We start from the raw sequence: 12456 nt of genomic DNA, 5'->3' as shown, positions 1-12456 counted from the left end.
GTACTTGGAGTATCTCGAAATTATTGTATGAGCAGTGAAATGTAAAAAGAAGAGGCTATGGTTGCTGTGCTCAGTCGCTCAGTCTTATCCAACTCTTTGTGGCCCCATGGACTATAGTCTGCCAGGCTCCTCTGTCCTTGGAATTTTCCAGGCAAGAATACTGGAGTGGGTAGCCATTTCATCTCCAGGGGATCCTCCTGACCCAGGGATTGAACACACATCTCTTGTGTCTTCTCACCGGCAGGTGTATTCTTTACCATCTGGGAAGCCCTAAAAGTAGAGACTAGGCAAAATCTTTTGTGACTCAGAATTCTTCCCAGAAGGGCTTAGTTCACCCGGAAAGAACAAAATCCATGGTTCTATATGGGGATGTATTGGGAGACCCAAGGAAATCAGATTCCCTCCCCACCCCTCCCCTGAAAGGAATCTCTGGCTAAGGTCCTTTTGCATCCAAGAGGAAGAGTGTTCTGTCTCAGCCCTGGAATAAGTTAAGATAGATTCTTCTGGGCTTCCTGCTTGTACAGCCCACTGGGAAGATATTTAACTGAATACCCTTGGAAGGAAAGGAGAAACTTGAAAGCATTTACAAACCTGGTTCTTATTTGATACTGATTTTTATCAAAAATATTTACTGCAGAATTCCTAACCAACAAACTCCTGGATGCACCAGTGACTGCAGATAAAATCTTTGACATTACAGTGCCTTCCCACATATATCTGAGAACATTCCCGTCTAAACATTTATTTAGCTATGACCAGGAGTTTCCACAGCCTGGTTATCCAGAGGCTCTACCTGGGTCTCTGGCAGGTTGGCCCTTTTGCTCCCTTTTCCTGGAAACCCTGGAAAGGCACTGACAAAAACAGAGTCCTTTTGATATTCCACACTTCCTAGTTTTGAGCAACAGCCTATGGCTAACGTGTCTATTTCATGGCCTGTCTCCCTGCCACTATGCTGGAGGTGACGTTGGCTCAGAATGAGTGCGGCTCAGCAGCTGCGCAGGACGAACACTGTCTGGGTCATTGGTGGTGTTCCCCTTTTCCCCAGGAAGCGTCTGGTGATTCTGACCTCAGCAGTCAGTCTGTTGGTGCTGATGATGGGCTGAGAAGCAGTGCCCCTCTACTCTGCCTTACCCTAAGACTCATCTGCTTCTCAGCTGTTTTGCTTATGCTCAGGCTGCAAAGACTTTGTAACCGACTGGCAGGAGGGAAGTCATGACTCTCCAAGGTCTGTATCTGAGGTCACACTCGGAGGCTGACCACCGATTATGGGAAACAAAGCAGAGAGCTGGGAAAGGACAAAGTCACTCTTTCTCAAAGAGCATCTCCCAATGTGGGCCTTTAAAAAAAAAAAAAATTTATTTGGCTGCATGCATGCTAAGTCACTTCAGTCATGTCTGACTCATTGCGACCCTTTGAACTGTAGTGCACCAGGCTCCTCTGTCCATGCGATTCTGCAGACAAGAATACTGGGGTGGGTTTCCATGCCCTCATTCAGGGGATCTTCCCAATCCAGGGATCAAACTGGCGTCTCTTATATCTCCTGCACTGGCAAGCAGGTTCTTTACCACTAGCACCACCTGGGAAGCCCCATTTGGCTGCACTGGATCTTAATTGTGACATGTGACATCTTTAGTTGGGACACAAAGGATCTAGTTCCCTAACCAGGGATCGAACCTGTGCCCCCTGCATTGGGAGCTCAGAGGCTTAGCCACTGGATGGCCAGAGAAGTCCCTTGATGTGGCCTTTTTAAAGCTTACATCCACCTGCTCTTCTCCAAGGTGTTGACTAGCTATCTATTTCCAGGAGAATATGAACTAGAAGAATGTATATACTTTGACTCCTTCGACACTAGTTTTGGTGTATTTTGTTTCTTTAGTAAACACAGGACTGGTCACCAGTTGTGATGTTTGAGTGTCAGTTAGTTTTATACCACTCTGCCCAGCTGCTGTTAGTGCTTCTACAGTGGTAACATGGCCAGACACAGTGCTGAGTCCTTTGGAGACAGAATCGTGGGTGATGCTTATCAGTTCAGTTCAGTTCAGCTCAGTCGTGTCCGACTCTTTTCGACCCCATGAATCGCAGCACGCCAGGCCTCCCTGTCCATCACCAACTCCCGGAGTTCACCCAAACTCATGTCTGTCGAGTCAGAGATACCATCCAGCCATCTCATCCTCTGTCATCCCCTTCTCCTCCTGCCCCTAATCCCTTCCAACATCAGAGTCTTTTCCAATGAGTCAACTCTTCACATGACGTGGCCAAAGTACTGGAGTTTCAGCTTTAGCATCATTCCTTCCAAAGAAATCCCAGGGCTGACCTCCTTCAGAATGGACTGGTTGGCTCTCCTTGCATTCCAAGGGACTTTCAAGAGTCTTCTCCAACCCCACAGTTCAAAAGCATCAATTCTCTGGTGCTCAGCCTTCTTCAGTCCAACTCTCATATCCATACATGACCACTGGAAAAACCATAGCCTTGACTAGATGGACTTTTGTTGGCAAAGTAATGTCTCTGCTTTTCAATATGCTATCTAGGTTGGTCATAATTTTCCTTCCAAGGGGTAAGCGTCTTTTAATTTCATGGCTGCAGTCACCATCTGCAGTGATTTGGAGCCCAAAAAGATAAAGTCTGACACTGTTTCCACTCTTTCCCCATCTATTTCCCATGAAGTGATGGGACCAGATACCATGATCTTAGTTTTCTGAATGTTGAGCTTTAAATCAGCCTTTTCACTCTCCTCTTTCACTTTCATCAAGAGGCTTTTGAGTTCCTCTTCACTTTCTGCCATAAGGGTGGTGTCATCTGCATATCTGAGGTTATTGATATTTCTCCCAGCAATCTTGATTCCAGCTTGTGCTTCTTCCAGCCCAGCATTTCTCATGATGTACTCTGCATAGAAGTTAAATAAGCAGGGTGACAATATATAGCCTTGACGTACTCCTTTTCCTATTTGGAACCAGTCTGTTGTTCCATGTCCAGTTCTAACTGTTGCTTCCTGACCTGCATACAGGTTTCTCAAGAGGCAGGTCAGATGGTCTGGTATTCCCATCTCTTTCAGAATTTTCCACAGTTTATTGTGATCCACACAGTCAAAGGCTTTGGCATAGTCAATAAAGCAGAAATAGATGTTTTTCTGGAACTCTCTTGCTTTTTTGATGATCCAGCGGATGTTGGCAATTTGATCTCTGGTTCCTCTGCCTTTTCTAAAACCAGCTTGAACATCTGGAAGTTCATGGTTCACATATTGCTGAAGCCTGGCTTGGAGAGTTTTGAGCATCACTTTACTAGTGTGTGAGATGAGCACAATTGTGCAGTAGTTTGAGCATTCTTTGGCATTGCCTTTCTTTGGGATTGGAATGAAAACTGACCTTTTCCAGTCCTGTGGCTGCTGCTGAGTTTTCCAAATTTGCTGGCATATTGAGTGCAGCACTTTCACAGCATCATCTTCCAGGATTTGAAATAGCTCAACTGGAGTTCCATCACCTCCACTAGCTTTGTTCATAGTGATGCTTTCTAAGGCCCACTTGACTTCACATTCTAGGATGTCTGGCTCTAGGTGAGTGATCACACCATCGTGATTATCTTGTTCGTGAAGATCTTTTTTGTACAGTTCTTCTGTGTATTCCTGCCACCTCTTCTTAATATCTTCTGCTTCTGTTAGGTCCATACCATTTCTGTCCTTTATTGAGCCCTAATAGGGTGATTCTTATAGTCTTTATCAATGGTCTGTAAAATATCTTAGAATCTGTGGGCCATTCACAGATGGCCCAGCTCTGTGACCAAATCTGCCTTTGTCCTGTAAAAGCACCAGAGGCATTATTAATGGGCACAACTGTGTTCCAATAAAACTTTATTTTAAAAAACAGGCAGCAGGCTATTACTGGCTTGCAGACTGTAGTTTGCTAATCCTAGGCCTACATTGTAATTTTCTTTGGCTTCCACCTTTTGAAAATTGTTTTAATAATTAATATGTCTCTTTAGGATAAGGAAAAACAATGCATTGTTCTTAAAAAGAACAGTTGCATGAAAACTCCTGCCATAACATAGGCAAGCTCTGACATTGGTTTAATGCCTGACAGTTTAAAATGGAATTCTATAGGTGTTGGCTGATTCCTTAGCATCCACCCAGTTCTGAGACACAAAGGAAATATGCAGAGCTGTTAGCATGGGAAATTTAAGTAAGAATGCACATTTGTTTGGTACTCACCACTGTGATAGGTGTGGGAGACTGAAGGAGAGTCCTATTTCTCTTTACTGTGTTTTATAAACCATCTTAGCCCCCATATGGTAGACACTGTGCTTTGGGTGGAGACCTGAATGTCTCACCTAAGGAATTAGGAGGCTTCTCAGCAGCTAATTAGGTCATAGTGCAAGGAATCCAGTTCCAGTGGTGCTGGGGTGCTGCAGCGTTAGTTGTACTTTAACCAGATTACCCTCGTTACCAGCATTATACTTGGTGACCCCATTAGCACTGATGCACACAGCTGAGCTTCCCATGCAGACACAAAGCAGTGCCTCCTTGTCCTTCAGTTGACTTTGCATGTCTACAGTGGATGCATGGCAGCTCTTAACTGCCTTCATGCTCAGTGGGTCTGGAACACTCAACCTCAAACCTGTCTTGTCAGTATCCAGCTCCATGACAATAATTTAAGGTCACAGCCCTTTAAACTATAGCTTGTGGATGGATTGCCTAACATGAAGACATTGAATTTTCTAGATTTGGAGGAAACAGATTATTCTTCAAACTGGAATCACATATAAAACAAAAACGGATATTGTAAACCTATATTCAACCTATTAAGTTGCTCGGATGTTTCCTCTTGGCCAGTCAGTTGATTCATGAAAGTGAAAGTGAAGTCGCTCAGTCGTGTCCGACTCTTTGCGACCCTGATAGGACTGTCGCCTACCAGGCTCCTCTGTCCATGGGATTTTCCAGGCAATAGTACTGGAGTAGATTACCATTTCCTTCTCCAGGGGATCTTCCTGACCCAGGGATCGAACCCGGGTCTCCCGCATTGTAGACATAGGCAACAAATTCACTGACCCTCTTAGAGTTCTGGCAGGAAACCATCCCATGGCTGCCATGTTTGAATACAGAGAGCTTTACACTGGGATTTCCTGATTTTCAAAATTAATCAGATTAATATCATTAGTGGTATATTGTTACTGATGTATTGAGCTATTTTATGAGAAATATCTTGTCAAAATGCTTGCTCCATAAAGTAGCCTCTGAAATGTTCAGCCTTGAGAGAAAGTGTTAAGAGCCGATTGGCTTTGACATTGTTCCTTCTTTCTTGTTCTCAGATTGTGCAGACCTCAGTCAATTTAGATAAATACATCTCAGGCTGGAATCCAACCCACACTTATGCCCACACAACTCCGGACTTTCAGTGAGGCTAACCTTTTAGGCATGAGATTCTTGAAGTCTTTTTAATATTGCCTCCAAGAGCTGTGGTTTCTTAGTGGCAAAATGCTATAACTCTTTTTTAAAAAATATTTATTATTTATTTATTTATTTGGCTGTGTTGTGTCTTCGTTGTGGCACACGGGATCTTCACTGTGGCATGGAAACTCTTAGAGGCAACGTGTGGGATCTAGTTCCCCAGCCAGGGCTTGAACCCACATTGGGAGCATGGAATCTTAGCCACTGAACCACCAAGGAAGTCCCCATTTCTCTGTCTTTGTACTTTGCCTGGTGCCCATCTAGCATGTTTGTGCCTTTGCTCTCCTGAAGGTCAGTAAGTCTTGAGTGAATTGGAATTACAAGATGGATGAATGTTTAAAAATAAATGATCATATGAAGAATGTAACGTTTTCTCACTTCCCACTTGATTCTACTTCTCATCTCAGTATGTGAGAAGACAGACTTTCCAAGATATAAAAAGAAGAGACAGGAAAGGTGGAGAGATGGGTTTAAAGCCACGGTAAACAAGTCCCAAGAAATCCTTGAGGGCCCATCCTGGCAATCCTCTTAAAATTTGAGATTCCTTTAAAATTTCTTTTTTAATAGACTTCATTGGACTTGAAATGGTTAAAAAAATGTTGTTTATAAAAAAGAGGAGAGTTGGTGGGCTAGTGGGGAAGATTGTTTAAATCCCATTGCACTCCAGGGACCTTTATGGAAGGTGAAGTCCTGAATGGGAAGAGACCACCCAGAAGTTGAATTGACTTTGTTTTAATAATCGCCATTTCAACACTGGCTTAGCGGGAGGTCCTGAAATTGGATTTTGACACTCTTGGGCTTCTGCGCATCAGGCCTGCCGTCAAAGGGTGTTTGATACACACAAATCTGTTGGGACAGAGGCTTTATGCTCAAAGAAACAATGGCCTGTGTGTCCTTGGGGATTGGGGAGTGATAGGTGGGTGGGATGGGATGGGGGGCCCACACAGATCCTGGACGAACACCTCATTATTGGAAATCATTTCCTCCCTCTCCCTTTCTCCTGGTCTTGGGACCTCAGGTTGCCTCTGAGCCCTCACCAGCCCTCCTGCAAGTCCCAGGGGTTAGTCTATACCATCAGGGAAGCCCACCCAGCCATTCCACATTCCAGGCATCAGAGTGGATATAAAATAAACTCACCTCTCCAAACCGCTCTGGGTCTGAGAAAAAAAAAAAAAAAAACAATCGATACACGTTTTCTCAAAACCTATTGAAGAGCCCTCACGCCTGACTGCTTTCCTAAGATTTAACCTACAAGCTTCAATATTAATTTGGACTGTACCTTGTGTGAAATCCATTTTTTGCCTCCCACGGCAAAAGCTAATGTTTATACTCACTCAATATTAAGATCAGTTCAGTTCAGTTCAGTCGCTCAGCTGTGTCTGACTCTTTGTGACCCCATGAATCGCAGCACGTCAGGCCTCCCTGTCCATCATCAACTCCTGGAGTTCACTCAAACTCACGTCCATCGAGTCAGTGATGCCATCCAGCCATCTCATCCTCTGTCGTCCCCTTTTCTTCCTGCCCCCAATCCCTCCCAGCATCAGAGGCTTTTCCAATGAGTCAACTCTTTGCATGAGGTGGCCAAAGTATTGGAGTTTCAGCTTTAGCATCATTCCTTCCAAGGAACACCCAGGGCTGATCTCCTTTAGAATGGACTGGTTGGATCTCCTTGCAGTCCAAGGGACTCTCAGGAGTCTTCTCCAATACCACAGTTCAAAAGCATCAATTCTTCGGTGCTCAGCTTTCTTCACAGTCCACCTCTCACATCCATACATGACCACTGGAAAAACCATAGATCAGGAAGACTTAAATGTCTACTTGCTAGAGAGGATATCTTAGAGTATTTTATAGTTCCGTTTGATTCTTGAATGTAAGTTATTGTCACCGTTTACCTTTAATAGGACTTGAGAAGCCACTATTTCTCTAACCAGAGTCCTCTCTCTGTGCAATTTCAGGTTTGGAAAGAAATCCCGGCCTGCGATGTATGATGTGACCCCCATCGCCTATGAGGATTACAGCCCTGATGATAAGCCCTTGGTCACACTGATTAAAACAAAAGATTTGTAATCTTTTTGGGGGATTATTTTTCCAAAAGATGGGCTACTACATTCGTTTAAATATTTTTAAGAAAAGGAAAAGCTTAAGAAATTTAAGATGTTAGCTGCTCAAAAGTTTTCAGTAGACTATTTAAGAACTAATTTTCTGCAGCTTTTAGTTTGAAAAAAATATTTTAAAAATGGAATTTGTGAAATCCGTAGACTACGTTTTCATGTACTTTCTGCTCTCTAAACGGTAGGCTTCGACTCGTGTGCGTACCTTCCACAGTAGATATTCTCATGAACCAGATTGACTTCAGCAGTGGTTACAGAGTAAGTCTAATCAAGGTCAAGTTTGTATTTGACGTGTGAGTGCTGACTTTTTGAGTAGAGTTAGGAAACACATGTAGTATGAACTATAATGCAGTATACCCATTAACTTAAAAAGAAGTCTGAAATGTTTGTTCTGTGAAAAACTAGTTAAATGTACTATTCCTAACCCGAATGAAATTAGCCTTTGCCTTATTCTGTGCATGGGTAAGTAACTTATTTCTGCACTGTTTTGTTGAACCTTATGGAAACCGGAAACATTCTCTTGAGTTTGTTTGTTTTCCTGTCGTTTTCGTAACAGTCATCAAGCTAGGCCTTGAAAACATACATGATGACAGGGTCTAGTGAGGCAAATTGTGATCGAATTGAATCTGTATTTTCCTCTACAAGTCAAGGTTTTTGTATTGTGAGTAAATTAAATTTATGTTGGAGTTGTTCCTTGCTAAGAGGTAGTAACTGTAAGAGCGTACCGATTCCTTCAGTAGTGAGTATATCTCATAGTGCATCTTTATTTATATCCAGGACATTTTTGTGGCTGTATTTGATTGATATGTGCTTCTTCTGATTCTTGCTAATTTCAAAGAATATTGAATAAATGTTACCAAGTCAAGGACGCACTTGTCTCTCTCTTTTTTAAATTATAGAAAACATTTGGTTTTCATATGGTAAAGAATCCACCTGCAATACAGGAAGCCCCAGGTTCAGTCCCTGGGTTGGGAAGGTCCCCTGGAGAAGGGAATGGCAACCCACTCCAGTATTCTTGCCTGGAGAACTCCAGGGACAGAGGAGCCTGGCTGGCTACAGTTCACAGCGTCGCAGAGTCGGATATGACTGAGCAACTGATACACACACATCAAACAAAAAAAATCTTACTTAGATTTTTTTTTTTTTACATTTTAAATAGTCCAAGGAGTACATTTTTGTGGCTGCTGGAGTCATTCCCTATTCCTTCCAGAAGCCCTTCTGACCTCCTAATTGTCCGTGAACCATCCCTACTGTCTTATAAGGTGAAAAAAATAACAAAAATTCTCATTGTAACTCTTGCATCAGAATTTGTCCGTGAAATGTAGCATGTATGACTACTGAGGTACATTGAAATCCAGAAACGCTTCTGGACGTGATGTGCAGAGAACCTACAGCTTTAAGAAACATCTTACAAAGGCTGCTCTCCTGGGGGTGTCAAATGAAATCAGCAAGCAGCACCTGGGTCCTTAAAGCTGGAAGGCAGCTTACAGTCACCCTGTGTTCAATTCCATTTTGCATCTAAATGTGGCACTGAAGTCCCAGGGGCTTTAAAAAAAAAAACAAAAAACTGCTTCATCTTCACATGGGAACATTTGGTGAGACCAAGAGAAGCCCTGAAATTAGGTGCAAGGGAAGGCTTTAGGCAAAAAGAAGCTTTTACGATGCTTTTCCTTCTTTCTCTTCTCTTAGAACATCTGTCCCTAATCCTACAAGTGATATAGCGATACACTCACACTCTGATTATTAAATGATACAGTGCAATAGGGTAATATTTTTAGTTTGAGTGTTTGGAAGTGAGTGAAGTAAGAACAAAATCTGAGCAGGGCTGATTAGCATCCATGGAACACAGGCAGGCGTTTTACTTCCGTCTTCTCGGAGAAGACTCGGTTGCGCAGGGCGCAGACACCTCCATCCCCAGGAGACGGCCTGGAAACCACCAATCTCCTGTGGTCTCCCAAGGGAATGGTCAAGTGCTGCCGTGACCTTCATCTGAAGCTGCTTCCCTCACAGTCTCTCAAATAATTTTTAATCTTCCAAATTCTTTTTTTTTTACTTTTTTGAAAATTTATTTTTTATTTGGAAGATGATTGCTTTACTATATCATGTTGGTTTCTGCTGTACAACAAGGTGAATCAGCTGCTGCTGCTACTGCTAAGTCGCTTCAGTCATGTCAGACTCTATGTGACCCCATAGACGGCAGCCCACCAGGCTCCCCCTTCCCTGGGATTCTCCAGGCAAGAACGCTGGAGTGGGTTGCCATTTCCTTCTCCAATGCATGAAAGTGAAAAGAGAAAGTGAAGTCGCTCAGTCGTGTCCAACTCCTAGTGACCCCATGGACTGCAGCCTACCAGGCTCCTCTGTCCATAGGATTTTCCAGGCAAGAATACTGGGGTGGGGTGCCATTGCCTTCTCCAGTGAATCAGCTATAAGTATACAAATATCCCCTTCCTCTCGGACCTCTCTCCCACCACCCTCCCCCCATTCCACCCCTCTATGTCATCAGAGGGCACCAAGTGGAGCTCCCTGTGCTGTACAGAAGCTTCCCGTTAGCTCCCTGTTTCACATATAGCAGTGTGTGTATGTCGATGCTACTCTGCCAGTTCATCCCACCTCCCTTTCCCCCACTGTGTCCATACGTTCGTTCTCTACGTCTGCCCTGCAAACAAGATCACCTGTACCATTTTTCTAGATTCCATATATAGTGTGTTAGTCATTCAGTTGTGTCTGATTCTTTCTGACCCTGTCAACTGTAGCCTGCTAGGCTCCTCTGTCCATGGAATTCTCCAGGCAAGATATTGGCGTAAGTAGCCAATCCTTTTTCCAGGGGCTCTTCCTGACCCAGGGATCGAAGCTGGGTCTCCAGCATTGCAGGCAGATTCTTTACCATCTGAGCCACCAGGGAAGTTCCATATGTTGTTAATATATGATACCAAATTCATTAGGTATGATACCCTTCAAGGACTTGTTTGGAAACTAAATGGTCTTTTATAAGTGATAATTTGTCTTTTTAAAGCAATTTAACAGCCATTTGTTCAGGTTGTAAGCTGACATGACTGCCTGAGGGTCTGTGGCCAACCCCAAACCCATTTAAAGACCTGCACTTATTCATTTGCAGACTCAATACCTCTCACTGAGCACTTGTTCTGTGTCAGGCAGATGGTAAGGAACAAGGGCTTCCCAGAAGGATTCTGGCTCCTGAGATCACAGCTTGTTTTGAATCATACCTTCATCTAATAAGCAAGCACAGAATCACACTTAGCAGGGCCTGGTGAAGGAAAGGTAAACACGGCTATTTGGCAGTTTATTTGTAGCAGAGTGGATTGGAATCGTGCTTCACCTATTTCCTTACTAACAACTTTGAACGCATGACTCTGAGCCTATCTTGGTTTGTTTTGTTTTGTTTTTTTTTTTTTTTTTGGAGTTGGGGGAAGATGAACTCTTTTGTTTTTTCGAAAACTTTGTATTTTGTTAATGGTGAGTTAGTGATGAAGCAATTTCTTTCTTTATTGGAGTATTTGTCATTGTCGTTTAGTTGCTAAGTCGTAATCAGCTCTTTCCAATCCCATAGACTGTAGCCTGCCAGATGCTTCTGTCTAAGGGATTTGCTAGGCAAGAATACTGGAGTGGATTGCCATATCCTTCTCAGGGCAGTGAGGGTCACTGTGAGGATTAAACACCAGAATATATGTAAATCACTTAGCCCACTTCCAGTACACATTAAGCATTTAGCACTTGAACGATGACTGTTGCCGCTTTTGTTCTTATTTTAGACGCAGATCTTATCGCAAAGGAGGTTAATAAGGTTAATGTCTGTGATCTGCAGCTCGTGAATTGTGGATGGTGGAGGAGTTATGAGAAAGATAGGTGCCCTTCTTCTCAGTGCATCAAACACTCTGCCATCTTGTTTAACTTTTTACTTTGCTGTATTTGTGAAGAAAGAAGCATTTAGTAAGCAAGAGTAAACTGCTGCCCAGGACTTGTTGAACTGGTGATAGTCTCACAATGTAGAGGAGCTGGAATTAGCCCTGTTCTCACGTGTGGATTCTCACAAGACAGGGTAACTGTTTCTAAGAACAGGGATCCTCACCCACTAGGGATTCCCAGATGGCTCAGTGGTACAGAATCTGCCTGCCAGTACAGGAGATGCAAGAGACACGGGTTTGATCCCGTGGGTTGGGAGGATCCCCTGGAGAAGGAAATGGCAACCCCCTCCAGTATTCTTGCTTGGAAAATCCCATGGGCAGACGAGCTTGATGGGCCACATGGGGTCACAAAGGGTCGGACAAAACTGAGCACAGCAGAGCATCACCGCCTATAAATGATCCAGCTCTATCTCCAGATCATTTAGTGTTTTTTTTTCAGAATTGCAAGGGCATGGCATACACAGATAAATCATTTACAAGCAGTTTAAATTTAATTTCCGAAAGCTGATTTCTTTGACACTTGTACCAAGGTCTCTACTTGGTACTGTCCAGCTGGCCTTGGATCACCAACCCCTACTCTAATGGCTTCTGCTTCTTCATTTCATGGGACTATAATTATTTGAACACTGTGGTTGTCTCCAGGAACTGAAGGATGGCTAGGAGCCTGAATTGATTTTATTTCTAAACAATGTTGTAGGTGGAGTGTAAAACAACACTTGAAAACCTTTTCAGGTTTAAATAAGTTTAAGGCATAGTTTTACAGTTAAAGGATTTTACAGGTTACTTCTTGGGGGAAACAGAAAAGCCGTAAGAAAGATGTACGTTTGTTGTTGTTCAGTTGCTAAGTTGTATCTGATTCTTTGTGAACCCGTGGATTTCAGCATGCCAGGCTTCCCTGTCCTTCACTATCTCCTGGAATCTGCTCAAACTCATGTCCATTGAGCCAGTGATGCCATCCAACCATCTTGTCCTCTGTCATCCCCTT

At 43.3% G+C, this 12456-nt stretch overlaps 1 protein-coding gene across 1 annotated transcript in view; it reads left to right on the top strand.

Moving 5' to 3' along the window:
* The window catches only part of DNER (delta/notch like EGF repeat containing), a 390362-nt gene extending 381946 nt beyond the window's left edge, over nucleotides 1–8416 (top strand). The window contains exon 13 of the mRNA XM_061387371.1: nucleotides 7393–8416. Within this exon, the coding sequence (XP_061243355.1) occupies nucleotides 7393–7504 (112 nt within the window). The 3' untranslated portion in view covers nucleotides 7505–8416. The remainder of the gene's footprint in view (nucleotides 1–7392) is intronic.
* The last annotated feature ends 4040 nt before the right edge of the window (nucleotides 8417–12456 follow it).

This window comes from Bos javanicus, chromosome 2 (genome assembly GCF_032452875.1).
Source record: "Bos javanicus breed banteng chromosome 2, ARS-OSU_banteng_1.0, whole genome shotgun sequence".
NCBI classification, from domain to species: domain Eukaryota; kingdom Metazoa; phylum Chordata; class Mammalia; order Artiodactyla; family Bovidae; genus Bos; species Bos javanicus.
This window is presented reverse-complemented; position numbering and strand designations above follow the sequence as displayed.